Genomic DNA, 26711 nt, shown 5'->3' on the forward strand with positions numbered 1-26711 from the left:
ATGCAAATAAATAAGGATACTGATGGTTGTCACTACTATGATCAAAACAATCTGCTAACCCTAAACGAGCATCTTCACCACAATTACTCATAATTTCCTTGTTGCCTTTAAAAAACCACCATCTGAAGGGAATAAGAGGAGATGTTTTTTTGTACCATGCTTTTTACTACCCAAAGGAGTTTCAAAGTGGCTTAAAATTTCCTACTCTTCCTCTCCCCACAACAGACACCTTGTGAGGTAGGTGGGGCTGAGAGAGCTTTGAGAGAACTGACTAGCTTGCTCCCTACTCCACATTAAAATAATGGACTAATAATTGCCACAGTCCCTTATCTGGTAAACATCAATAATCCCAATCATAGATGGGCCTTCTCCAGAGCAAGGATGGATACACTTCCATCAGCAGTACTATGGGAAGCATCAGCAGCATCCTCTGCATGAGACTCTGTTTATGTAATAACACTGTGGAGACAATATCCCATATTCTGCTGCATTGTACACTATATAAGGATGAAAGGAACAAACTAATAATCCTGCTCTGCCTGACTTTAAGCACTTGGAAAGTTATTTGAATCATGCAGAGAGGCATCTTGTGAGATTTTTACTGGGAGACAGGATTAAGTCAGTTTCAAGTGATGAAGCAAAATATTGCCTTTTAATCACTAGGAAAAGGAAAGTTTTCGCTAATCAAATTTCCCAGTTGTACTAATTTATGTCATCAATGTTTGTTTTGTATTTGGTGGTCAATTGTGTGTATATACACAAACATATATTTTTGCTGGTCACTGACTGTATTAGTAAACTATTACTGTAACTAGCCCAAGGTTACCCAGCTAGTTGCAAGTAGAGCAGTGGGGAAATCAAACCCAGTTCTCCAAATTAGAAGCTACCACTCTTAACCACTGTGCCAGGTTGGCTCTCTCCACTTGCTATTACTGAATAGCATAAATGAAAGTTTGCATATAAACTAGAAATTATAAGAACTTCATGCTCCTTTTATGAAATACAACAGAGCATATTCTGATGTAAAATAAGTGAATTTTGTTCTTCCACCAAGGATCACTAAGAGAAACGTATGATAAGATAACTGTTGAAAATAGAAGGTACCAGACTGAAATTTCTAAGTGCTTTGAATTGGTGACTTTGCACCAGGGATTGGTTGTGCCCAAACAAGCACCCAGAATGACAGACAACTGACTCTTTCTGCATAAACTGTGTTACAGGCAATGTCCAAACATGCTTTTGAAATTTTTGAGAACTGAAGCATAAAGAATGAATTTCAAAATACTTTGGAATGTGTCTGTTAAATATTTATCTTTACAACTACTACCTTTTTGTTCATTGAGCTTTTTCTTTTCAAGCAAACATGAAAAAATCCACCAAAGACAACAACTTGGGTTGACATCACTAAACAGCAAAGCTATGATTAGATCTGAAATCTTTAAACTGGGATTACATGGAATTGCCCTACGATTTATGTTCTCAGCAGTGTGTGCAGTATGTACCATTACAATCATTATCATATGATCCTTATTATAGATAATAGCTATTCACGGCAGATCCATTAGACAAAGTGGCCTAACAATAAAAATAAGTAACAAAAGCACTATGGATTTATTGATCTCACATTTATGCAACCAGATGCCACTGTGCTTTTAGCTAACAAAAGGAAATAAAAGCAGGGAGTTTTACCAGAATTCTGGAAAGCCATGGAGTAGCAGCATTAGTGGTTTCCCCCTCTCACCAGCAGCCACATAGTGAAATCTTAATCCAGATTCCTGGAAGAGAAGATAAAATATACTTCTGTATTTACAAGAAAATGATCAGGTACCTCAGCACTAAAATTTATGTTTGCATATTTCCAACTTTGCTTGAATATATGAAGCCACATTAACCCATCTCTGAGTAGCAGCTGCCGTGAAGGAACTCAAGTTTCTTCCTGCTTCCTGAAATTATATAAATATAATAAATATAAATATAATAAATAAATAAATGAACATTTTTCATCAACTGATAGGTTGAATTCCTGAAGGCTGAATAAGTGTTGAAGTCCTCTATATCATGTTCTGTCCCATTTGGTTTTTCCTTGCTCCCTCCGATAATTTTTAAATTGGTTTTGTCCACAATATCTAATACTGTTCTGTTACATATCGCCACAGGAATCCATCCATCCTGTAACATTTAGGGAGCAATTCTAAACAGGTCAACTGAGAAGTATGTTCCCATGTTATTCAATCAGGCTACTCTCAGGCAAGTATCCTTAGGATTGCAGACAAAATCAATTTAAAAATTTTGGGAAAATTAAAAAGATGCAATGACTAATCAGGCATCAGACTTTTAAAAAACTGATAATCTTTTAAAAGTTAATATTTCTTAATCCATAAGAGGACCGTATGTGTGCTAAGTGCTGTGAAGTCGCTTCCAAACCATGGCAACCCTATGCATTATTGTTCTCCAAAATGTCCTATCATTAACTGCCCTGCTCAGGTCTTGCAAAGTGAGGACCATGGCTTCCTTTATGAGTCAACCCATCTTATGTTGGGTCTCCATAACAGAGTTACACCTTCCTGAAAGATGCATTCCTCTCTGTGTTCACACTGCTGGGAATGCCTCTTCTAATGGTAGCTGCTGAGGTAACATCAGCAAAAAGGGGGAAATATCTTTCCAAACAACTGCTTAATTCATATGCAAATTTATGTTTGCATATTTCCAACTTTGCTTGAATATATGAAGCCACATTAACCCATCTCTGAGTAGCAGCTGCCGTGAAGGAACTCAAGTATCTTCCTGCTTCCTGAAATTCTTTAACCAGAGTTAACATGGATTAAGCCTGGGATCCATTACATGCAAATCACATCATCATCATCTTCTTGATCTTCTTGTACTCCTTCCAGAAATTTTCCCCATATAGAAACAGAAAGAAAAGGCGGGTCTGTCCAAATTCTGTGTGCTTTTGTAAAGAATTAAACACATTATACTAAATATATATCTTATACTAAATAGTATACTAAATACAGTCTCTGATTTCTCATTCAGTGAGTAGCCAATTATAAAGGCACACCTGCAAAAGGGAACTAATTAGATCTGAAATTATTGTTAGATATTTATATTCTGCTTTTCTTCCCAACAGCACCCAACTGGCTTACAAAACTGTTTTTTCCTCCTCCACTTTAAGTTCATAACAACTGTGACATCTGGGCATGGAACTGGAGCCACTGTGGTGGGCAGGTAGTTGTGAATTTCTTGCATTCTGCAGGGAGTTGGACTAGATGTCCCTGGAGGTCCCTTCCAACTTCATGATTCTAGTGACTGGCCAGATCACCCAGTGAGGTTCAGTGGCAGTGTGGAGAGCCTCTCAGATCCTAGTCCAGGGGTAGTCAAACTGCGGCCCTCCAGATGTCCATGGACTACAATTCCCAGAAGCCCCTGCCAACATTCGCTGGCAGGGGCTTCTGGGAATTGTAGTCCATGGACATCTGGAGGGCCGCAGTTTGACTACCCCTGTCCTAGTCTAACCACTACACCATTCTGGAAATGAGAAGTGGTGACAAAACCTGTCCCCTATCATGTCATTGAGAGCAGCAGATTGTGTGAACTTGGTATGCATATACTTAAGGTTAGTTGCTACAAGAGTAATGGCTACATTTGCTACTGTAGCCACAATGAGTCATAGTGCTACTTCAACTGGCAAATTATGTCTGGCACTATTTCAGTTCAACAAACAAGCTCTCTGCTGAGACTGATAATAAGGACACCAGCCAGGTACTGTGGATCCTTGTCTATTAGTAGCTATCTTGAGAGCCTCCATTCATTTCATGCTTGACAGCAGACAGCTATGAGAAGCTACCACATTGCTGCCCTGCAAATGTATGTCACAGAAGCTCGCTCTGGATAATTGAGAAAAGTTTACTTGGTTGCTAATTTATTATTTTACAGGTGTAGAATTTAAGTAGAGTTTGAAGACAACTTAAATGTCATGGCTTCTCCAAAGTAATTACTGGTTAGTGAGGGCAATGCAAATTCTCTGAGAAAGCTCTTTATACAGTTTCCAGCATTTCTGCAAGAAACTCACAACTGTTGAACCACTTCAAATTTCGGGTGTAAGCATACTCATAAATGAGATAATTTCTCTTTATTGATAGTTCACTTCCTTTTATACATGGGCTCAAGAAAATGTATGAAGACAGACATCGTTTGAAAGTTTCCTATGCAAGTTTAAGTGCTACAAAGGAGCATGAGAAATCTGAATTATTAAAATAAATCTTAATTTGTACTAACCAATAAATATTTAATCTTTCCACATGAAATGGAACCATTAAGATTGTGCACAGAAATATCTTATCAGCGTGGATGGAAGCTCCAGTGCACAGAACGAGCATGTCCTCGCCAGAATCCTTTCAGGCACTGAGTCTAAAATGAAAATTATAAAACTCACAAGCAGCCTTTTGCAAAAATAAATGAAGATGATGACTAAAAAAATTTTCAGAAGACACTGGTTAAGCAGAAGTCCAAGAATACAATCAACCAAAAGCTGTACCTTATCATGAAGTCAGCAAGAAAGGAGTTTATCAAGTTGGCTAATAAAGGCAGAAAGGGACCTGAAAACCGGGGGTGGGGGGTGGCTGAACTGAGCTAACAAAACTGGGGGGGGGGGTTCAGGTTTCCCTTCTTTATGGGGTCATAGCTTACATCAGAACTGTGCTCCTGGAAAGTGGTAAAAGAAGGTCCTGATCCTGAATGTACTCACTCTTTAACTGCAGGTGATCAGCCCTTGTTTCTGGGCAAATATCTGGACTACTTCCTGCTGGATTTTGTGGCACTTGGCTTGCCAAAAGGGTTAGGTTCTGGTAACTTCATGGAGAACACAGAATCTTGAGAGCAGGAGAGAAATATAAATCAGGGTCCCCTATGGTGGTAGTCATACATTTAGCAAGGAACCTGTGGTGAGTTCCCAACACTGGAGTATATAACTCTCTGTTCTTCTGGAATCTTATCCTCCCCAAACTAGGAAATTCATTTGAACCCATGTTATCTGAGTGGTTGAACTGTTTTGGGAAAGGGCTCAAGATGCTGTGTTGAAAAGAACAATTTCTTCTTCTGGACAGAGCTTAGAAAAACCTTTACCCATCTTCTGCTCACACTATGCATAGTACTGATTGGTTAGCATGTATGTCAACAAACACATCCCATTTCCAGAATAAGTTTGTAACTCTTTAAAATTATGTGCCATTTAAAAAAAAAACAGAACTCCACATTTACGAGGAACACATGTACAACTGGCTGTTTAAAAGGTGGACTTCCTGCCTGAAGCATGGCGGGAAGGAAAAGACAAATGCTGTTCAGCATACTGGTAGGAGGAAGATGAGTTTACTCTGTGGGGGGAGGTGAAAGGACTTCAAATCTTATTTTAAAATATGTTTGTGTGCTTTCCTAGGTGAGGAGACTGCCCTTGCTTCAGCATCTGACAGATCTTGCAGACAGAGGATCTTTCACTTTGACAGAATTCCAAGGATGCCTCATTCATTTCAGTGGAAGAAATAAATCCACATTCAGCTGCCTTTCAGTATGGCTCCAGACTGGAAGAGATTATTTGGAGTGGAAAAGTGACACAATCCACTGGTGTGAAATACGACAGGCATTCCACAACTCTTTATCTAACTGAATTTCAGATGCATACAAAATAACTTCTAATTGAAGAATTCAGACTAGTTCTTCATGGCTTCATAGCCATAGCATAAATTTAAATATGTCCATTCTTTCCTTCTGATGAATAACCTTAATACTTCATAGTATATATCACTTTATTTCTGTTGCACTCAAAGATAGTTAATGTTGAATTCACTCTGAATGTATAATTTAATTAAACACATTAGCAGTGGCTTTGATATTATCATCTTATCGCGTTTGATTATATGCTGCTAATTCACTTTCTCTCTGAGAAATTCTCTGACAAAACTGTAAGAAGTAATTAAATACAGCTGGAAGGGCTAATTCTGAGTACTCACACAGTTTGCAATTTTCCTTCCATTGCTTAAGGGGGACCAAGTATGTTAAATTCTTACTGGCTGGCCACTGTAGGGATTCTCATAAATCTAGCTTTAATGGTTCCATTTGGACCTGCCCTTTTAACATTGCAACTGATTCCCTCAGTGGTTGTCAGATGTACAGAAGGGCATGGCTCTGGCACCTTTCAGGTCAGAACTAGTTTAACCAGCATTAATTGAGACACCCTGAATTCAAAATGCTTGAAACAGCATGGGAGTATTACTGCAAATTTATTTATTTATTTATTTATTTGATTTGTATGACCGCCGCTCTCGGAAACCGGCTCGCGGCGGTTCACAATATTTTAATACAAATACAATATATTAACCATTAAAAATTCCCCATTAAAACCCCATTAAAACCCCATTAAAACAATGACTAAGTCACAATGATGGCGATTAAAAAAAACTATTCCCATACAGGCCCGCTGGATGAGCAGAAAGGAACGGAGGATAATTGGGCATAGGATGGAACACTCTGGGGAACCAGGTCAGTCTAGTACTGGCCTCCCCCCTCCGGGGAGAGGGGTCCGATCTTAGCCCCGGGCCATCACCCGGCCTTAGACAAACGCCTGGCGGAAGAGCTCCGTTTTGCAGGCTCTGCGGAACTCAGAGAGCTCCGACAGGGCCCGCAGCTCTTCAGGGAGCTCATTCCACCAGGTAGGGGCCAGGACCGAAAAGGCCCTGGCCCTTGTCGAGGCCAGGCGTGCCTCCCGGGGTCCTGGGATCATCAGCAGATTCTTACCCGCAGAGCGAAGTGCCCTGCGGGGGGCATAAGGAGATAGGCGGTCCCTCAAGTATGCAGGACCCAAGCCGCGTATAGTCTTAAAGGTTAATACCAAAACCTTGAACCTGATCCGGAAACAAACTGGCAACCAGTGCAGCTGCTTCAGCAGAGGCTGAACATGGGACCTCCAAGATGATTTAGTGAGGACCCGTGCAGCTGCATTCTGTACCAGCTGTAACTTCCGGGTTAGAGACAAGGGTAGGCCCGCGTAGAGCGAGTTACAGAAGTCTAATCTAGAAGTAACCGTTGCATGGATCACAGTGGCCAGGTGTTCCGGGGGCAGGTAGGGCGCTAGTAGCCGAGCTTGGCGTAGATGGAGAAACGCCGTCCGGGCTACCTTAGTGACCTGGGCCTCCATGGAAAGTGAGGCATCCAGAATCACTCCCAAATTCCTGGCTTGGGGCACAGATGACAATTGTACCCCGTCCAGGCAGGGAAGACGCGCTTCCTGTTCCTGCTCCCTTCGGCCTAGCCAAAGGACCTCCGTCTTGGAGGGGTTGAGTCTCAGGCGGCTCTTCCTGATCCATCCAGCCACTGCTTCCAAACAACTGGCGAATTTTTCTGGGGGGAGATCTGGCCGGCCATCCATCAAGAGATAGAGCTGGGTATCATCAGCGTACTGATGACACCCAAGCCCATAACTCCGTACCAGCTGAGCCAGGGGACGCATATAGATGTTAAATAACGTGGGGGAGAGCACCGCTCCCTGTGGCACCCCACATGGGAGTGCAAAGGAGTCGGATAACTCCTCCCCCACAGCGACCCTCTGTGACCTGTTCTCTAGAAAGGAGGATAGCCATTTAAGAGCCACCCTTCCAATCCCAGTATCAGCGAGGCGGTGAACCAAGAGCTCGTGGTCAACCATATCAAATGCGGCTGACAGGTCTAATAGCACGAGAATGGCCGACCCGCCCCGGTCCAGCTGGCGCCGGAGATCATCTGTCAGGGCGACCAGCACGGTCTCCACCCCATGGCCAGGACGGAAGCCAGACTGGTATGGATCAAGGGCCGAAGTTTCCTCCAAAAATGCTAGGAGCTGGTCCGCGGCGGCCCTCTCAACTACCTCCCCATGACAAATCTATTCCCCCACCCAACCCCACTTTCATATACTCCAGGTCATTTGCATTGCATGTTTGCCCAGGCCCCGTTTCACCTCACTGGCTGCTACAAATGATGGGGAATCACATGACAAGAGGACACTGAAACAAAGAATACATGATCCTACATAGGATGAGAGAAATAGGGAAAGCTTGATATGTGGGTGTGGTTTTTGATCATACCTCCCCATGCTGACCCATAGTTATATAAAAGAGGGAATTTGAGTCAGCGCTTCTTCTCACCATTGCATGACAAGTCTAACCAGCCAAAATTCATTTCAACCGTGTCAATCATGGTTTCCTTTTGGACCACCTTGCAAGGTTTGGACTAGGATGCACCGTTCTGCCATGGTTTTAGTCCTAAAGGCAGCTTTCAGAGTGTGATGCTGGGGGACTGCTGTTTGTCCCCTTGCCTATTGAGTCTTGTAAGATTCCATCTTGTCTGCCATAATTTTTAACATCTATGTGAAGACACTGGGATAGGACAACCAGAGATTTGAACAGAGTTGTCACCGATATGCAGATGGCATTCAGTTATTTCCATCAGATCCCAGAAAAGCTATTGAAACCATGAACTGGTGCCTAGAGACAGTTTTGAGATGGTCAAGGGCTCACAAGTTGAAATGTAAACCTGCCAAAATTGAGGTGATTCTGGTATGGGAACTGGGATATTTCCTGTTCTGGATGGAGCTGAATTCCCTCTACAGGAGCAGGTAGCCTTGGGGTGCTGTTGGGCCTAGGTCTGATGGATAAACAGATAGCAGAGAAGGCCAGTGATGCCTTTCACCAGCTTCAGCTGGTGAGCTAGCTGTGGTCTGATTTTGTCACTGTAGTGACAAATCACAGGAATGATTTTGTCACAGTAGTGCATTCTCTGGTAACATCTAGATTAGATTGCTGCAATGTGCTTTATGGGGAGCTGCCCATAAGGATTGTCCAAACGCTGGTACAAAGTGTTGTGGCTTTAACATTTGGGTTATGGGCGACATATCACTCCAGTTCTATTCCATTCATACTGGCTCCCAATTTGCTTATTGGCCCAATTCAAGGTGCTGGCATTGATCTTTAAAGCACTATATAGCTTGAAGCCAACCTAACTGACAGACTACCAAACATCCCAATGAACCTACTTGGCCACTCCAGTCGTCTTTTGAGGCCCTGCTCCAGGTGAGACTAGATGTGCTAATCAAAGAAAACGCCTTCTCGGTTGTGGCCCCAAAACTTTGGAACTCCCTTCCCTTCAAGGTTGATCTGTCTCCCTCTACTGTTATCTTCTGACAGTGGTTTAAGGCTTTTAATTTTATTTGGTGTTCCCTCATTAACTTTTATTAGACCTCCCTCTCTGTGTGTATTTAATGTGTTTGTTTTATTTGTTTTATATAATATTTTATATTTTTGTACTGTAAATACATTTGAATATCTGAAATGTCAAACGTTTTGGTTTCATTGCCTTGGGGATCTTGAATGGGGTGGGAAGTCAGCATGGAAATATATTTTAAATAAAAATAAATGAAGAAACTATTGGAACTAGCTAAGTATTAAATAGTAACCACTGAGACTCACACTGCAGGTAGGAAAACACAACCCTGTAATGCTTCTTTGATTAATCATGGTAGTGAAAACCAGCCCCGGCCAACTCCCCATTTTTTTGGGCTGATAAAAGCTGACATAGGTAGTCCCTGTATGCCTGAGACAGACAGATGCTACTAAGATGATTCTGGATCTCCAAACAGGGAGTTGATTCTCAGGCTGCAGCAGATCCTCGGTACTTGTGGGTGATCTATTCCTAAGATCACCACAAAAGGTGAAATCCCTAAATACCGGGAAACAGGGCCCCTGCTGCCTCCAAATACATTTCACACAAAATGTAATGATTATGATGATAACATTGGAAGAGGGAGAGACTAAAAACAGGATGGACACAGCATGGTAATACCAAGAAGTGTTAACTACCATTTTACCCTCCCCCCCACACACACCTGTCACCTTTCTTTCTCCTCCTATTATCATGCTCTGCGTCATTTAGTTGTCTTTTCAGCACCATAATGGTGGGAGGAGGGGGAAGCATCACATTCCATCACAGGATCAGGCCACAAACCACTAAGAAGTGAAATCATGAGTTGTGAGTCGGTGAAGGGCAAGGGTCTACTGTACAAAGGTAATATATTTTTACTTGGGCCTAACAAGAGGCCTCTCCAGATTTTGCCTCAAGCTTACCGAATTTCAGCTCCCTGGTGATGGGCACACAGGGCCTCCTGTACACTAGCGCACACATTATCCATGCCTAGGCGTGGGCCCAGGTAGAAGAAACTGCATCACAGCAGGCTTCTCACCAAGAGGCTACATGTAGTGTACAAGGAATAGATATTTCCATCTTAACTTCAACTCATTTACCTGTCTTGCACAAGCCAACAAGGGTGGGACAAGCTTTAGTTCTCCAGTTAAGCCCCTAAGACTCCCCCCCCCCAAGTACCTATGAATGGTTGGGGGAATTTGCTTCCATCTTTCTTCAACTCTGGGGGCCTGCACTGTGCCTTTCTCACCAAGCCTGAAGGTATTTCCTCTGCAGGCCAAAGCCACGTAACTGTAGGCACACAGACTGCTGGTGTCATCCTCCTTTGCCAGTTCTTCCAGCCCTTGCAGCTGTCACCCTGATGGCCAGCTACATAATGCAACTCTGCCTCAGACACGCAGTTCATAAATAAAGGGCCTGACAAGACTAGAGACCTCCCTCCCGCTCGGGGTAGGTGCGTGGATGTTAACCGGGAGTGCTACTTGCAGCCCCTTGGCCTCTTCCACTGCCCTCCCCCAAATACTTCTGCTTCACTTCTAAGTGGAGAAAGAAACCCGCGACTCCTCTCCTTTCCTTGGCCCCTTCCCAGCCTACTTTCCTGCAACTGAGGGTGGGGGGTGGACAGAAGGCGAGGCGGGAGGCAGCCAGCCCCCGACCTCCCCAAGCCAGCCTAGGCTTATTTTGCAAAAGAATGGGCTCAAGAGCGCTGCTGGCTGGCCGGCCTCGGGCCCCTTCCCTCCCCAGCAGCACACGCAGCACGCGCTTTACCTTGATCCGGACATAGCAGTGCGTCCCCAAGGAGGGGTCATTGAGGCAGCCTGGCGGGTTCTCCCGAGTCAGCCGCTGGAAGGTCTTGCCCGGCCTCGTCCCGAGGCTCCACAAAAGTTTCAGCAGCTCAACGAAGGCGCAGAGACCGCAGTAAGTGTACACCAGAGCCCAGAAGAGCAGAGCCCGCATCGCCACCATGAGCCTGTCTGGGATGCACGGCCAGGAGGATGCCAAGGGTCTCGCCATCGAGCAGCACAGGCGGCGGCCCCGAGCCTGCTTCCCCCGTCAGCGGCGGCGAGATGGGCTCTGCCAGCAGGAGGGCAGCGCCGAGGAAGAAACCAACACCATCATCGCTGCCGCCGCCGCTGCCGCCGCCTAAATGGGGGCGAGCAGCCCGCACCAGCTGGGGAAGCGGGGGGCGGGGAGAGGAGGCAGGGGAGAGCGCGGCCAGCCAGCCAGCCAGCCAGCAAGCAAGCACGTCTGCCGCACACGCGCCCGCCGCACGGAGGCAGCCAGAAGCCGCTGGGGAGGGGGGCAGGTCGGGCGGGGCTGGCCCAGGACTGGAAGCCCCGCTCGCGCCCAGCATTGACGAGCAAGGCGGCTCCCGTCCCCAGAAGTCTAGCCTGTCGCAGGAAAAGCCCTTCTTCCCGCCTCCGTCTCCAAGACACCCACCCCCATATCATTTCACACGTGATGCGGAGGAAACCCAGGTTTGCCACCGAAAACTGGTTCACACGCCCGTGGTTGCCAGGATGTCCGCAGCAGCGGAAGACTTGCATGCAGGAAAAGACCACCACGCAGTTGAAACCATCAATAGGCTGTTTAGTGATGCCACCTTAGACCTTTCGGTGCACCAGCAAAGGAGTGCAACATTCATAGCTGAACCGGAGCTGCAGCCAGTCACATCTCCCTGGTGCCAGTGCGTGATACTCTCTCACCTGGCATTTTTAGAGAGATACATTACAAATGTGTGAAATGGCCCATGGCAACTTTTACACAACAAAGTGAGTTCGCAAGACTGAGCCATCCTTCCTTGGTTAGGTGGGCCTGGCTGATTTTCCAAATAGGTTTCAAAGGAAAAGGGGGAAAGCACTTTTGTTCCTAAACACATTTGTGACCCCTGTCCACAAGCCCAAGTGTCTCTGGGTATGGCACGGCAGTATATGTGAAGCACTTTGTTGCGTGTTCACAATCTGCAGCTGAGCCATAATCCCAGAAGATCCCCAGGCGCCCCCCCTCCCTGGGGACTGACATCCCTATAACCAGTGGTCCCCAACCCCCAGTCTGAGGACCGGTACTGGTCCGTAGATCAGTTGGTACTGGGCCACGGCTCGTCCTCCTCGGGGGCTGCGCTGCCACTCTGCCATGGGTTCACCTTTGGTGCTCTCCAGCGGCCGCCATGGCTGGGGCTCCCCCTGGGCATGGCACTGTGCAGCTGCTGCTGGCAGTGCCCCCCAGTGGGCGGTGGGATGTCAGGGGTGCCGGTGGGAAAGAAAGTGGAGCAGGGGCTCAGGCAGCGGTGGCGGTGTCCCTCGGCAAAAGACTACCCCCCCCCGGGCCTCAGTAAAATTGTCAAGTGTTGACCTTGCAGGACAGCATGTTTTTGTTTTGCTGTTTTAAAAGATGCCTTTATTGTCAGAGTGGTGCTTCAAATAAGTGTCCTTCAGATTTGTCCTGATCTTGATCCAAAATCCAGAATCTTCTGCAATTGCTGCTTAATGGTTTCCATTCATGCTTCCCCGTCCCAGCACTTCCTGACAAATAACAAGAAGCCACTACAATTGTCCCATACATCTCAGGTAACTTGCGTAGGATTGAGGAGTTCAACATACGAGCATCATGAATGGGATTTCAGTCTGACAAAAATTTTCTAGCAAGTATATATGTAGTTTAACACCAAATCAGCTTTTTGAAAAAATGATCTCAAAACCCAGCTCTAATATGTTAACTTTTTATTATCATATGAATGCAGTAGAATATAAAGGAACATTTCTATCAAATACAAAAGACTGCAGGTATCTTCAAAAAGAAATGAAAATAATTTAAACTACATGCTTGAAAAGGAAAACCATGACACATTTACATTTTGTACTATAAAATGACAATTACAGCTATCAGATTTTTTTTTTCAAATGGTAAGTAGCTAGGAATCCAAAGAAAGTTCTCAAAAAATTTTTGGGGGAAAATCTTTGCCTGCCATTTCAAAGGAACCTTCAACCTGGACATTTTGGCCAGAAATAAAAGAAAAAATAATCAGAAAATATTTTTGTTAAAATTATAAGCATATAGAAAAGCATAATGAAATAATGTACAAAGGTGGCTTCAGTCATTATTAAGCAGTTATTTAAATATATCCCCCAACAATTCTCAACCTTTGCAAACATCCCAGAAGTATTTTAAATACCAACTTGGATACTTCAAAGCAAACCATGTGCTTATTTCACTTCACTAACCTTACTTATAAAACAAACAAAAATCTGAAACAGAAGGTTAAAAATGTGTGAAAGAAGTAGCACAAAACTGAATGTGCTCACAAACTTGGCCCATAAAGCATTACTGATGGATCAGGTACACTTTTACATTGCAAGACATATGCTTTTATGATTTTAATACCACAGATTTTATAAAACAGAATATTAATACAGTAATACTCTGACGCTTCAAAATTATTAACAACTGCTTGGATGAAACACCACCACATAGGTTTTGTAACACTAAGGTGAGTGGATTGAAAGTATATTTGCAATCCAGTGTCACTTTTTAAAGGAATGGCAGCCAGATTACATCATCTATGATTCTTCTCGCTACAAGGTTTCTTCAAATGTTGCCATAATATCACTCTGCAGATTCATATCAATGGTGCCTGCCATCTGTAAAGAATGGGAATTGAAGAGGTTGTTACGTTGCTAAACTAATCATGTTATCTCTCACTTGGGGCCTAAGAGAAATACATGCATACATGCACACATACACATACACACACACATACACAAACAAACAAACAAACAAACTGCCTGGAGCAACAAATAGGTGTATAATCGCCCAGGCAGAAGGGGGGGGGGGAGCCTTTTCCCACCAACTTACACAAAAAGTATGCCTCTTCCCCCCCAAAAAATTAGGGAAAAAATTATTTAACAGCTTCAAGGCTCAGGATTCCAAGAGGGGTGGCAGTAAAAAAAAGTAAAAAAGGTAAAAGAAGTGCTATGCATCTAGATACATAGGCGTTTAAATGGAGAACTTTTAAAACAATTAGCTTGCATTGCAGTCCCTTTAAAAGAGGGAGAAAGGTGATTGGCCGCCTGTTTTGATTGACAGGTGGAAGAGAGGAGCGTGTCTAGCACATTCCCCTCTTCCACCATTTCAAGCAGGCATGCAGAGTGGCAAGAGGTGTGAGAGGGCTGCAGAGGAGCCAGAAGGTGAGGAATTGCTGGAGGCGCAATTTTTTCTAGCATTACTTGATTGCACTGGAATAATGCTATTCTTTTTAATGTGCAGAAAAGCCCTTTAAATTCTACCCCACAAAGTCTCCCTCATGAGGATTCCCTAAGCTTTTAGGAGTTTTCAGTGAAAAAGGCTTTTTTTCTCCTCTTAACTATCACTCACAATCCCAATTCTCATCAGGCTGGTTTTAGCCCCCCCCCCTTTGTTTCACATTACAAAGTCAGCATATGTGGAAAGAACCTAGAGTAGGTAAAGAATCCTGATATGTCTATCAATTGTCTAGTTTTGCTACTTTCACGACTGGCTGGGAGACCAGCCACTTCACTTTGGCCTGTAACCTACCCTTCCAGATGGAATAACCAGGACTATGGGTGAAATCACATATTGTAACACAGATATTATTCCCGAGATCCATTTGCAGTACTTAATTCAGCTTGTACCCTGAGAATTGGTCTCACAATCTACCATGTCCTCACATCATCATGTGCTTTTCCTATAGCCACTAGAAGCAGATCATGCTATGGGTCAGAAATGTGAATAATCATTTATTATCAGGACATGGAGTAAGCTGTATTATAAGTTATAGAGTAGACTCCAACATGGGGCTAGCATTCACAGTGGCCAACTTAAAAATGCAGATCTTCTTAATGCAGTAGGAATCTTTTTCTGAATTAAGGGGATGCAATATATTTCTTTGCAACCAGCAGCTATTTTCGTAACATATGAAAGAGTGCTCAGTATAAGCCAACCTTTCATTTCTAGGGTGGCTTCCCACATAGCTTTATTAAGAGTAGTCAACAAAACTTTATTAGTTTAAGCTGTTGCAACATATCCTCACTGGCTGCATTAGCATTTTGGACAGATAATGTTTCAAGTGTCAAGAACAGGTTATGAGGTAGTAATATGTTTATGATTAAATTAATCGTGTATCTTACCGCTTCTCTCCTCCTGCGTTCTTGTTCCATTTTTCTTGCCAAGCTACGGTCAATGACAAAACTTTGTGGGGAGTGGAGCTCCCCTTTTGATGTTGCCTCTACTCCTTGGGATGAATAATTTACTCTTACAGTAGTGGGATCCAATTTTGCTTCTCCAATATTTCTATTTGGGGGGGGGGAGTGAGGGCAATAAAAACAGTGATTCTGATATTCATATAGGGCTTGCACTGGAATGAAAAGCAGTCAATAACTTTAGTGATGGTTGCATTCCCTAGACTCTGGTCTCAAGCACAGTTGTATCACCCCACTCAAGACATCTGCTATGCCCGATAGAACAGAGAAGCCCTAGGTGGCTCTGATCCCCAGTCTCTCTGCAGATACAAGCAGGGATATCCCAAAGGAGTAGAACACTGGGATTGTTTGACACAGCCCTTGCTAGAGACTGCCAGTATCGCAGAAGCAGCACTGCCCCAAAAAACCCTACAGTCCCAACTGAGAACAGAGCTCCGGGAGACACATGAAAAACGTAATTTGTACTGCCAGTAAAGGTTAAATACCACACACACAACTTGGTCAGTTCTGTAAGAGAAAGCCAAGGCTGTGCCCATTATCATTTCAGTGGTTGTATTTTATATAGTGCTGTAAAGAAATGGATTTGTATTTTTTTTATTCTGCCATGCATTTGGTTGAGGCCGACTGAAATCAGCAACATCTACAGGGCACCCGTACCTTCCCTCCTAGGAATCCTGTTCTGAACCTCGGACCTGTTTGATTTGTTATAGACTGTTACCCTCTGTTGTAGTTGCTAATGTCAATGTCATTATTGTTGCAGTTCATTCATATATTATGTAGAAACTAAGTTCCATGTATTGTTTACGTTCCATGTAAACCGCCCTGAGCCTCAGGTAAGGCGGTATATAAATATAAAAACAAAATAAATAAAATTTTCCTTCCCACAGTGTAACAACTTTATCCTAAAGGCCACTTTCCAAATTATGTTGCATGAATCTGTTACGCAAGGTACCCATGGTCCTTTCCCATTTGCTTCTCATCCTCGCAACATTAATGATCCTTTGCAGTGGTATTTCTCGGATAACCTAAGGTATCAGTTATTCTTCTAGTACCAAAGACTGGTTTCCAAAAGTTCATAGCATGGGGGCAGAATATATGAGAAAGGCTCAGGTTCAAATTTCAACTCTGCCATGAAACTTGCTGGGTGACTTTGGCCAGTCAGTGTGCCAAACCTAACCTCTCTCACAGCATTGCAAGGATAAAATAAGGGAGAGAGACCTACATATATTGTTCTGAGTTCCTTGGAAGATATTTGGGCTAAAGCTGTTATAGACAATCATGTGAAGCTGCGTTATTGTTGTTGTGGTGGGGGGGGAGGAATTGCTATCTTTTATTAATTGGTTTGTATAATTTTTATATATTGGATATTATTTGTAAACCGCCGCAATCCAGTTTGCCGGGAGCGGCTGTATAAACATCCCACAAATAAATAAAATATAAAGAGACTGTTGGTCTATCAATGACAGTACTGTCCACTCAGTTTGGCAGAAGCTCTCCAGTGTCTCAAGTAAATTTTTCATAGCCTGTTCTATACAACCCTTTAACCAGAGATGTTGGGGCTTGAACCTGAAACCTTCTGCATGCAAAATAACCATTCTATAACTGAGCAACAGCAACACCTAAAGGAAGGTGTCATTCAAGATCAAGGAAAAAGACCCCCCCCCCACCTCAAATGAATCAAGGAAGCAAGAAGGTTTTAAAAAATGGGTCACCATTTTGCTATTGGTTGAACTGGTTTTACATGTGAGGCTCTGAGGCCTTTTAGTATTTTTAACCTTCTTTGTAAATAAATACATGTATCTCCATTGTAACATTTATATTTTTTGTAAAACATTTATAACACTAGGCTGCAAGTTTATATTCTTTTAACCTTTGTGGATCCTTGACCCGCTATCCGCTGAGAGCCAATCTGGTGTAGTGCTTGGGAGTGCGGACTTCTAATCTGGCATGCCGGGTTCGATTCTGCACTCCCCCATATGCAGCCAGCTGGGTGACCTTGGGCTCGCCATGGCACTGATAAAACTGTTCTGACCGAGCAGTGATTTCAGGGCTCTCTCAGCCTCACCCACCTCACCAGGGGTCTGTTGTGGGGAAAGGGAAGGCGACTGGAAGCCTCTTTGAGACTCCTTTGGGTAGAGAAAAGCAGCATATAAGAACCAACTCTTCTTCTTCTTATAGTCAAGATTGATGAGCTCACAATACCATGTATCTTTTAAAAATATAAACTGAGGCATGCTTGCAATGTAAAACCAGACTAGAAATAGGTTAAATGTTTAGGAAAACACTTATCTGGCATTTAGTTGTTCAAATATGATCTCAGTTTTATACCTGTGAACAGTTTGGAAAGCATAACCTTGCCTAAGAAATTTTTCTTCAAAATTTGCCGGTCAAGGGGCAGCCAGAGCATTACCGCAACTCTTAAGTGCTCATTTCCTCCTGTCATCTGTTGGCACTGGTATGGTAACATAACAAAAATCAGGCTCGGCTTCAAAGTAGTCCGTGTACTGTGTTGCTATTTTATCAGTATGATGACTTTGATACTAAGCTTTAATTATTTCCCCTAAAATAGGAATCAACTCTGCATAGCCACAAAACAACCCAGTTGGCAACCACTCAATATGGTTAGTTAAATGAGCCCATGAAAACACAGCCTTTCAATTTAATTATATAGAATTACAAACCTCTCTTTTTCCTGAGGGAGGTTCTTCAGTTTCCTCTTGGCTTGTTCTAACAACTGCCTTTTGCGTTCCTTTGCCCACTCATTTTCTTCTTTTTCTAGAGCTGCTCTTTGGAACTGTCTGAAACTGTCATTGGAGGATTTGACGGAGACTGGTGAAGGTATCATTTTCCCTAAACTTGTCCAGGAATCAGCATGCTTGACTTTTATCTCCTGAAACACAGAAGGGACATTTCCCAGCTTCAAAACATAAAGCATATACAGCACTTTCCCCACCTCTGACAGGATTACAAAAATACAGGAACACTGTGAAATGATCTTTTTTTTTTTTAAAGTTATCCACAGATAACAGGGCTTGCTTTTGTTTAGGGCCCATCTTTACTACATGTAAATAAATGCCACTGTTTTAGGCAAAGTAGCAGGGGAGGGGTGATTTATGGTGGGGAAATAGCAGCAAAGAGGCAAGATGGATACTTCACCCTTGCCTTAGCATCATTTATTCTGCAACTTCCTTCTACATATCACTTCCTCCATGGTGGAATTACAAACATTTACATCTCTCCCTAGACCTCTGTAGTTATTAGATCTTTATTTTTAAAAATCTTCATTGGCTATGGATGAGATGTCCAGTTATAGGCCAATCTCCATCTTTCCTGAGGAAGTTAATGTAATGTATAATGGAAGAGCAGCTGCAGGGGTTCTTGGATAAAACATCTGCCCTCGACCCATTTGCAATCTAGTTTCAGGTCTGGGTTTGAAAACAAGCCAGTTTCAGTGGCACTGCTGGATAGGGAACAGCCATCCCTCTCGGAGCAGTCTTTGACACAGTGGACCATGCCATTCTAGTCTACCAGTTGGAATATGGAGTTGACTTGGTAATAAAGGAGCAGCCCTTTGGTAGGTTCAATTTTTTCTGCCTGATCAGTCACAGAGTTTCCACAGGAGGAGCAGCATTAATTGGTGGGATTTGTTCTGGGCAAAACACATCATTCCCTTCTATTGTGGCCTGGCAGCATCTAGATTAGACTACTAAAATGTACATTATTTTGGACTGCTGTTTCTGAAGCTACAATTGGCAACGGATGATTCAGCCAGAATTCTGAATAGAGTGGATCAAAGGGACCATAATACTTCTTTCTTGGCCCATCTACACTACACTAATCTGATTGTAGACCCAAATCAAGGTGCTGTTATTGACCTTTAAAGCTCTAGACAGTTTGGGGTCAATATATCATAAAGGACCACCTCCTGTCATATGAACATACCCAGCTACTCTTTGGAGATTGTCTGAGGTTTGATGAGTAGCAGCAATTTGAGAAAGGGCCTTTTAGGTTTTGGCACCAAAACTATGAATTACCTCCCCCGGTAGATTTGTCTGTCACCTTCTATTATTGCCTTTCATCAGCTGGTAAAGACTTATTGGTTCTATTTGTTGTTCCTTCACTAATCCTCTTTCACTTTCAGATGTATGTGTTTCGTTAATAGTATATAGAGTATAATAATAAAATAAAACTATAGAGCAAAACATTCATATTTTTACTCGTATTCTAATACTTTTCATTGTTTGTTGTCTTTGAGACCCTAGGTTGGGTAGAAATCACTTTCAAAATGTCTGATATAAAATATAAACTTGACTCTCCCATCATTATTGTCAAGAGATATGTGGTGCTGAGAGAGGCATATTGTAACTATTTCTTTGGAAAAGTTTTATATTCATGTACAAAAGAAAGCCCTCCCTCCATTAATTCTGCAAGTTTACAAGGAGAACTATGACATGCCTACATGGCAATAAACCCTTTTTGGTATATAGTAAAGTCTGTAATTTAGGACGATACATCCCAATTAAACATTGCCTACTACTATCTGCTTTTCAGACAGGAGAAAACTCCCCCCTCCAATACTTCCTAGAGTAACTCTAATGATCCTTTCACTTTAATTTCATGCAGAAGCTGCTTTTGAAGGGCAAACATGTCAACATTCTCCCCTGCAGGTCCACGTGAAAATTATGTACACTTTACAGCTGTTCCTAGGATCTCTTAATATTATACAGTCCTATTAAACTCCCACCACTTGCTGATTACAGAGAACTGATGACTGCTGGGAAGACTCAGTTTTGTACAATTCCATCTCAAGAGGGAAATTTACTGGACTTCTTGGATATGCATATTTTAAAAACAGCTTTATTCTGAGTGCATAACTAAAATTGTCAACAAGTTATGTGCCTGGTTTAGTCATGCATTCAGATTGCTAGCTTGCTCACCAACCAACGCTTGTTGGATGTTTGCTTTGCATTTCATGCCGTGTTAACCTGATTTAAAGTAAGCTGTCATAGGTGGCATGCAAATCACACACACCCTCCCGCCAAGTTGTCAGCTTTTCAGTGTTTTATATGATTGCATTCACACTGGCATGTTATAGAAAACCACCCTCAAGGACTGATTATATTACCTTGGTAAGAGATACTGAAGGCTTAGCAACTTGCTTTGCTTTACCCTCACAGTTATCAGAGCAGCCTCCTGGATCAGTGGAATGTGTAGAATCAGTTTTATGTTGCCCATGCAGACCATTTGGAGAGCTAATCTTTAGTTCTGGAATATAAACAGAACAATGAGCGGCAAAGTTGTGAATTTGTAAGACGTAGGATGAGAAACATACCATAAGTAAATATTATCCATTTGAATGGCATTCATGGAGTACATTCTCTGCACTCATACGAAGGTTTCATTTGTCCCTTGTTTACTATGCACAATTTCCAACCAAGCAGAAGGGCAAGGCCCCCAGTGTGGCTGTAGCTTTCTATTTTCAGATGCCTGCCTGAGTGTAGGAGATGCACATTTTCCATTTCTCATTTCCTCTCCCTCCCCCCATGTTAACAGGGACCATTTTCCCTGGTGTGATGCTCTTTCCCAAGCTCCCCAGAGAGAAGAGCTTGTTACTAAGTGAGCTTGTTGCATTCAAGATAAAGTTCTCCACACTGCCGCTTTCAACCTTCTTCAGACAAGTAGGTCAGCTCCCCAATTTACCAATGGAGAAAAATTCACAGCTTGTTCCCACTAGGCTACAGGTGCCTGAGTGTTAAAGGTTGTGCACTGCAAGTGATTTTTTTAAAAGGAGAAACTTGCTATGCTGACAAAATAACTTTCTATAACAAGCTATAAATCAGCTCACCATTTGCTTCCTATACACAGAAGCTATGCACCTGATCAGGGAATCTTTTAGAGATACCCAAGAGCCATCACAGAGCCCTGGATAAAGATTCCAGCTGTGTCCCATACACCACCTGAGCACATGTTATGGTTAATGCATGTCGCATCTTGAATGTATGTATACACATCTGCGCATTCACTTTACAAATGAAACTGGGGATCAGTACCTAGATAAATGTGAGGTTTCAATCAGATGTTCAGCTGTACATGAGAGTATTCAACACACATACAGAAGGGAGAAAAAAATATGCATTGCGCATGAGTTCACTGTAAATTGTAAATAGGTCTAGAAATGAAAATAGTGATATGACTTGCAAAGCTCTATGGCAGCTTTTCTCAATTTTATTATTATTATTTGATTTATTACCTGCTGCTATCAGCAATGTCATCTTGCAACGGGTTACAAGCAATAAAACCCCATATAAAATGCATAGTAATAATTATAACTCCACATTAAAAGAGACATATTCTGGTGGCAAAAAAACCTATCCTCCCAGATCCACCAGCTCCCTCCCTGTGCATCCTGCGGGTAAACTACGGGTGCTGGCAATCCACTACCAGGCGATGACTTAGCCTGGTGACCATCTAACCTGGAGGGACCCATCTGATCTCCCCATGCTCTGGCCTCAACCAAAGACCTGGAGGAAGAGCTCCATCTTGCAGACCCTGCAGAATCCAGAGAGTTCTTCCAGGAGCTCATTCCACCAGGTTGGAACCAGGACTGAGAAGGCCCTGGTTGAGGCCAGGCAAACTTCCCGGGGGCCAGGTACCACCAAGTTAGTGCCCACAGAGCATAAAGCTTTATGGGGGGCATAAGGCAACAGGCGGTTCCTCAAATATGTGGGTCCCGGACCGTGCAAGGACTAAAAGGTCAAGACCAAAACCTTGAACCTGATCCATATCACAGCTGGCAACCAATGCAGCTGCCTCAGCATAGGCTGAGCCCTCCAAGATGTTCCTGTGAGGAGCCTAGCAGCTGCATTCTGTACCAACTGCAATTTCCAGGTTAGAGACAAGGGCAAGCCAGCATATAGCAAATTACAGAAGTCAATTCTGGAGGTGACCATTGCATGGATCACCATAGCCAGGTGCCCTGAAGACAGGTAGAGTGCTAGTAGCCTCACCTAGCATAGATGGCAAAATGCCTGGCGAGGCAAAATGCCTGGCGAGGCAGAAAGCGAGGCATCAAAGGTCCCCCCCCCAAATTCCTGGTCACAGGTGCAATATTAAGCTGCGTCCTGGCCAGGATGGGTAAACGAGCTTCCTGACCTGCCCTTTTTCTTCCTAGCCATGATTTCCTCCATCTTGGAGGAAATCAGTTTCAGGTGACTCTGCCATGACTTCTAAACATCTGGTGAATGGTTCTAGAGGAGAGTCCAGGTGACCTTCCATAAGGAGACAGAGCTGGGTGTCAACTGCATATTGATGACAACCCAGCCTGAAACTCCAAACCAGCTGAGCCAAAGGGCGCATAAAGATGTTAAAAAGTGTAGGGGAGAGCACTGCCTCCTGTGGGACCCCACAAGTGAGTCGGAAGGGGCACGACAGCTCATCCCGCCACTGCCACCCTCTGTGTCCAGTTCTGCAGGAAGGAGATCAGCCATTGAAGGGCTGTCCCCTGAAACCCTGTCCTGGCGAGGCATTGGGCCAACAACTTGTGGTCAAACACATCAAATGCAGATGGACAGATCTAACATCACAATTCAGAAACCCCTGAAACATTCTTCAGGCTTTGAGAAACCCCAGTTAGTGGAGCAATAGTGCAGAATATGTTTGGGAAGCAAAACTGTGTACACGCCCACCTGTCCCCCCTTCCCACTCCCTCCAGGCACATCATTGGTCATTTGCGGGGGGGGGGGGGCATATCATATCACCAGATAAATGTTTTAACAAATTTTAATTAAAAATTAACTGTCACCCATTCAGGAAACCCTTCTAGAGCCACCAAGAAAGCCCAGGGTTTCACAAAAAGACTGCTCTATAGGTTCTGTTAATGATCAAGAGTTTTTCCGGGTCCCACAACTTGGCAGGCCTGCCTTCAAGGGAATAAAATGACCTGTGTTCTTTGCTGCTTTGCAACACAAATGCTTAAGGAGGGATATTTCTTGGAATACATGTGACAATTTGTGGTGATTCAAAATAGACCACCAGTTTCCAGCTTTGTTGTAGTATAGCGGCCACTATTTTGTATAAAGCAACATTTGGAATGTGCCCATTTTTCTGACAACTTCATGTCTCACAGCTGCCTGAAAAGCTTGCATGTGGTAGCTCTACATCATAGAGAGCCATTTGATGGTATCTGTAGCCATATGAACATTTGTTTTGGCACACACCAGTAAACAATAACAATACTTCAGTTACACCTGAGCGCCAAATTCTACATGGCAGCACATATGCCTGACATTGCCAGCTACACATGAGCTTGAAATTGGCCAAGTGTTGACTTGCTTATGAGGACATGGATGAAATATGCCAATAACAAAATTATTTTAATTACTGATTACTGATGGAGCAGGGTGGTAGAATGCTCTGCCACTCACCTGCCACACTTTTATTTCATTTTATATATATTTATAAATTATTATGGAATAATGTTGAAGGAATAATTACACTGAGAAGTAAAGGAATTACATGAACTTTATTACTCCCAAAACCCATGTTTTAAGATTTAAAATGTGTAAGATTTTGGAAACGAAAGGGCTCTGTCAAATAAAGGTTATTAAAATTGGGGGATATTGCCAAGTATGAGGACATCAAGAAGGCAAGTCTTTGTAACAGCTTTTTGTATACTAATTTAATAAGAACATTATACAACAGGAGAAATGCTGAATTGCATTGTGCCTCATCCTACTCTTCATAATATCTATTAGCTAAGCAACATTGTTTCAGAGGTCTTTGTAATAACCTCAGGGATAAATTAAAATTTATTGATGTTGTACTCTGTTTGTTCTTGTGGAAGGGCTAATACAAAAATTCCTTTGATATTCACGAGGGCTACATATCCAATGAAGCATTAACTTTGAACTGATAAATTTTAACCCAAAGTACATTTCTTTTTCCATACCAATTCTCAAGAAGCAAAAGGTGTTATTAATTCTTTTCAGTCATTACAATTTTGTCACTCCTATCCATGCTGAGACAGTGAACTGCAAGTAATCCTTTTGATGTGTGTGGTAGACATTCTGCGTGAATTAGGCTATGGATACTCAGATTTTTAAGGTATGTGGTCCCACATATCAAAACTTGAAAATATGCATGTTGCTCCAATAAAACAACATGGTGATCATGCTTAGCAAAAGGATCACACATAGCATGCTGTCTTCATAAAAGGTAGGAGTTCTGAACTGAAACAACTAAACCCCCTCCCCATAAATGAACACAAGCCGCACACAAAGCATAAAGAAACCGGGTGGAAAGGAACAGATGTGATTGCTAATGTATAAGCAGTCATTCATAGCCAGTACTGAATGCACAAGGAAGAAACATGTGTAAAGGATATTTAATGTGGGAAGCCATGTATATGAAGCAGCTCCCCACAAAATTTAGTGCAGGGATCCCCAACCTCTGAGTCTGTTGGCACCTCTGTAATTCTGGCAAACCATGGTGAGCACAGCTACAAAATGCTGTAATAATTAAAGTCAGCCAGCTCTTCTGTGGCCTTGCTGTGAAAAGCCACCCCTGACGTCACCTACTTTTTAAAAGCACTTAGTGGGAACCAGGAAAGGAATCAGTGGGCAGCACATAACCCACAGACCCATGCTGAGGACCCCTTGCTTAGGGAATTTACTACAGGCATGCACTGTGAAGTTATTTCAGATTGCATTCACATGTGCAAACAGAGTGTGGGTGTACAGTGTCAGCCATTCATGATTTATCATTCCCACCTCTTGACTTGAAGGCCCTCACATTCCAAGGGCAACCCTTCTATCCTTGTCTTTTACAAAGCAATTATCAGAATGACTATTAAGTGCAAGGGACCTGTATTACTATAGCCCTGATCTCTAGTGCCAAAAATAACGCAATAAACAACATAGGCATCCCTGGCAGAGATATAAACATTGGGATTTGGAACAGAAAGAATTCCCAAGATTGCCCCAAAACTTTATATCTACTCCTATAGCAGAGCAATAAGCTTTCCAAGAAAACTCCTATTTTAGGCAGCATTTACAGTCAAGTCAGGAGGGAACTTCAGGAAATATGGTGAATGTGTTGATTCCACAAAAGACACCCTGCCGTGTTTCTGGCTTACATATGCAGCAGGACTGAGAAAGCATAGCCCACAACCTCTCATCCAACCACATGACAGGTGTGGGGACAGTGAGCCTGGCCCAGTTAAGAAGTCTACACGAGGAAAGTGGAAATTCAAGCATGGATACTCCTGAACCACACTTTCCCCTACCATACCCTTCTTCAGTGAATGTGCAAACAGGAAGCATAAAGAAGCCTTGAGGCTAGAGCCATCCTAAGGCCTCCAGTCCAAGAACAATGGAACAATAGAGCAGAAGACATATCCAGATCTTACCACAAGTCAACCTACAAAGTCTCATCTCAGTGTACTAGAAACAGGAGGGAAAGATACAGGGTACACCTCTTATTCATGAAAAGATGTCTGGCTTTTATCACCCTCCATGTGTGAAAATGTGCAGGTTTTATAATTCAAGGTTGTCATCCACTGCAAATAGCCAGAAAGCACCACTAGGATCTCCATTTCCAGGGCGCCAACAACATCTGCAGCACTAAATCAGGCGGGGAAAGAAATATTCTTTTTTAAAGGCAGGGGTTGGCTGCAACGTTCCCAGGCATTTGGACTGTTGATCCTGTTAGTTCAGCTCCAGCAAGAGTGATGAAGACCAGGAATCATGGCATGTTCCCCCCTTGTGAGTATCACCATGCTAAATCAGCACTCTGACAATCCTGCCCTTCAAGGACATACGCCATAATTTCTCCTCAATTCCAGCACAGTATCTAGTTTCAAAAGCCAGAGTTCACTCTGGCTCCAACATATTTAAAGGCAGGAGTAAATTCACGACTCATGAAAACTAATCAGCTGCCCTGAAAGTGATTCTGACCCGCTGAAATAAGTCTCAAAGAGATAGAGGGTCAGGGTAAAAGATGAATGTTCATCCATTTATTCAGTAAATGTGTATCACTGCAAGCTGACCAGGTAATAAAACTGAGAAGGAGATTTAAAGCCAAATAAAACAGCAACAACCAAGCAAGGAATCAAGGTTTCATTTAAAATCTCAAAGTACTCTCACAAAGTGGATTTTAATAATATTGGCTTTAAGTAACACTTGGGAACCCAGGGACATTATGATATGGTTGATTTGTTTTTAATCCCTTTCCTAATAATCCCCAGCATAGGATCTGCCTTTTTAAATGTAGTCACACATT

The 26711-nt window shown here is 43.0% G+C and overlaps 2 protein-coding genes across 4 annotated transcripts in view; both read right to left on the minus strand.

Moving 5' to 3' along the window:
* EPHX4 (epoxide hydrolase 4) overlaps positions 1–11607 on the minus strand; it is a 37776-nt gene extending 26169 nt beyond the window's left edge. Inside the window, exons 1-2 of the mRNA XM_077333028.1 lie at positions 10987–11607; positions 1690–1775 (exon numbers count right to left, since the gene is read on the minus strand). Coding sequence (XP_077189143.1) covers positions 1690–1775; positions 10987–11232 — 332 coding nt within the window. The 5' untranslated portion in view covers positions 11233–11607. The remainder of the gene's footprint in view (positions 1–1689; positions 1776–10986) is intronic.
* A 1352-nt stretch (positions 11608–12959) lies between these two features.
* Positions 12960–26711, minus strand: part of BRDT (bromodomain testis associated) — a 60119-nt gene continuing 46367 nt past the window's right edge. For all 3 annotated transcript variants that reach the window (XM_077333031.1, XM_077333030.1, XM_077333029.1), the window contains 4 exons: positions 20560–20699; positions 18116–18324; positions 15363–15525; positions 12960–13856 (listed from right to left, as the gene is read on the minus strand). In XM_077333031.1, coding sequence (XP_077189146.1) covers positions 13791–13856; positions 15363–15525; positions 18116–18324; positions 20560–20699 — 578 coding nt within the window. In that variant the 3' untranslated portion in view covers positions 12960–13790. The remainder of the gene's footprint in view (positions 13857–15362; positions 15526–18115; positions 18325–20559; positions 20700–26711) is intronic.

The sequence above is a fragment of the Paroedura picta genome, chromosome 4 (assembly GCF_049243985.1).
Source record: "Paroedura picta isolate Pp20150507F chromosome 4, Ppicta_v3.0, whole genome shotgun sequence".
NCBI classification, from domain to species: domain Eukaryota; kingdom Metazoa; phylum Chordata; class Lepidosauria; order Squamata; family Gekkonidae; genus Paroedura; species Paroedura picta.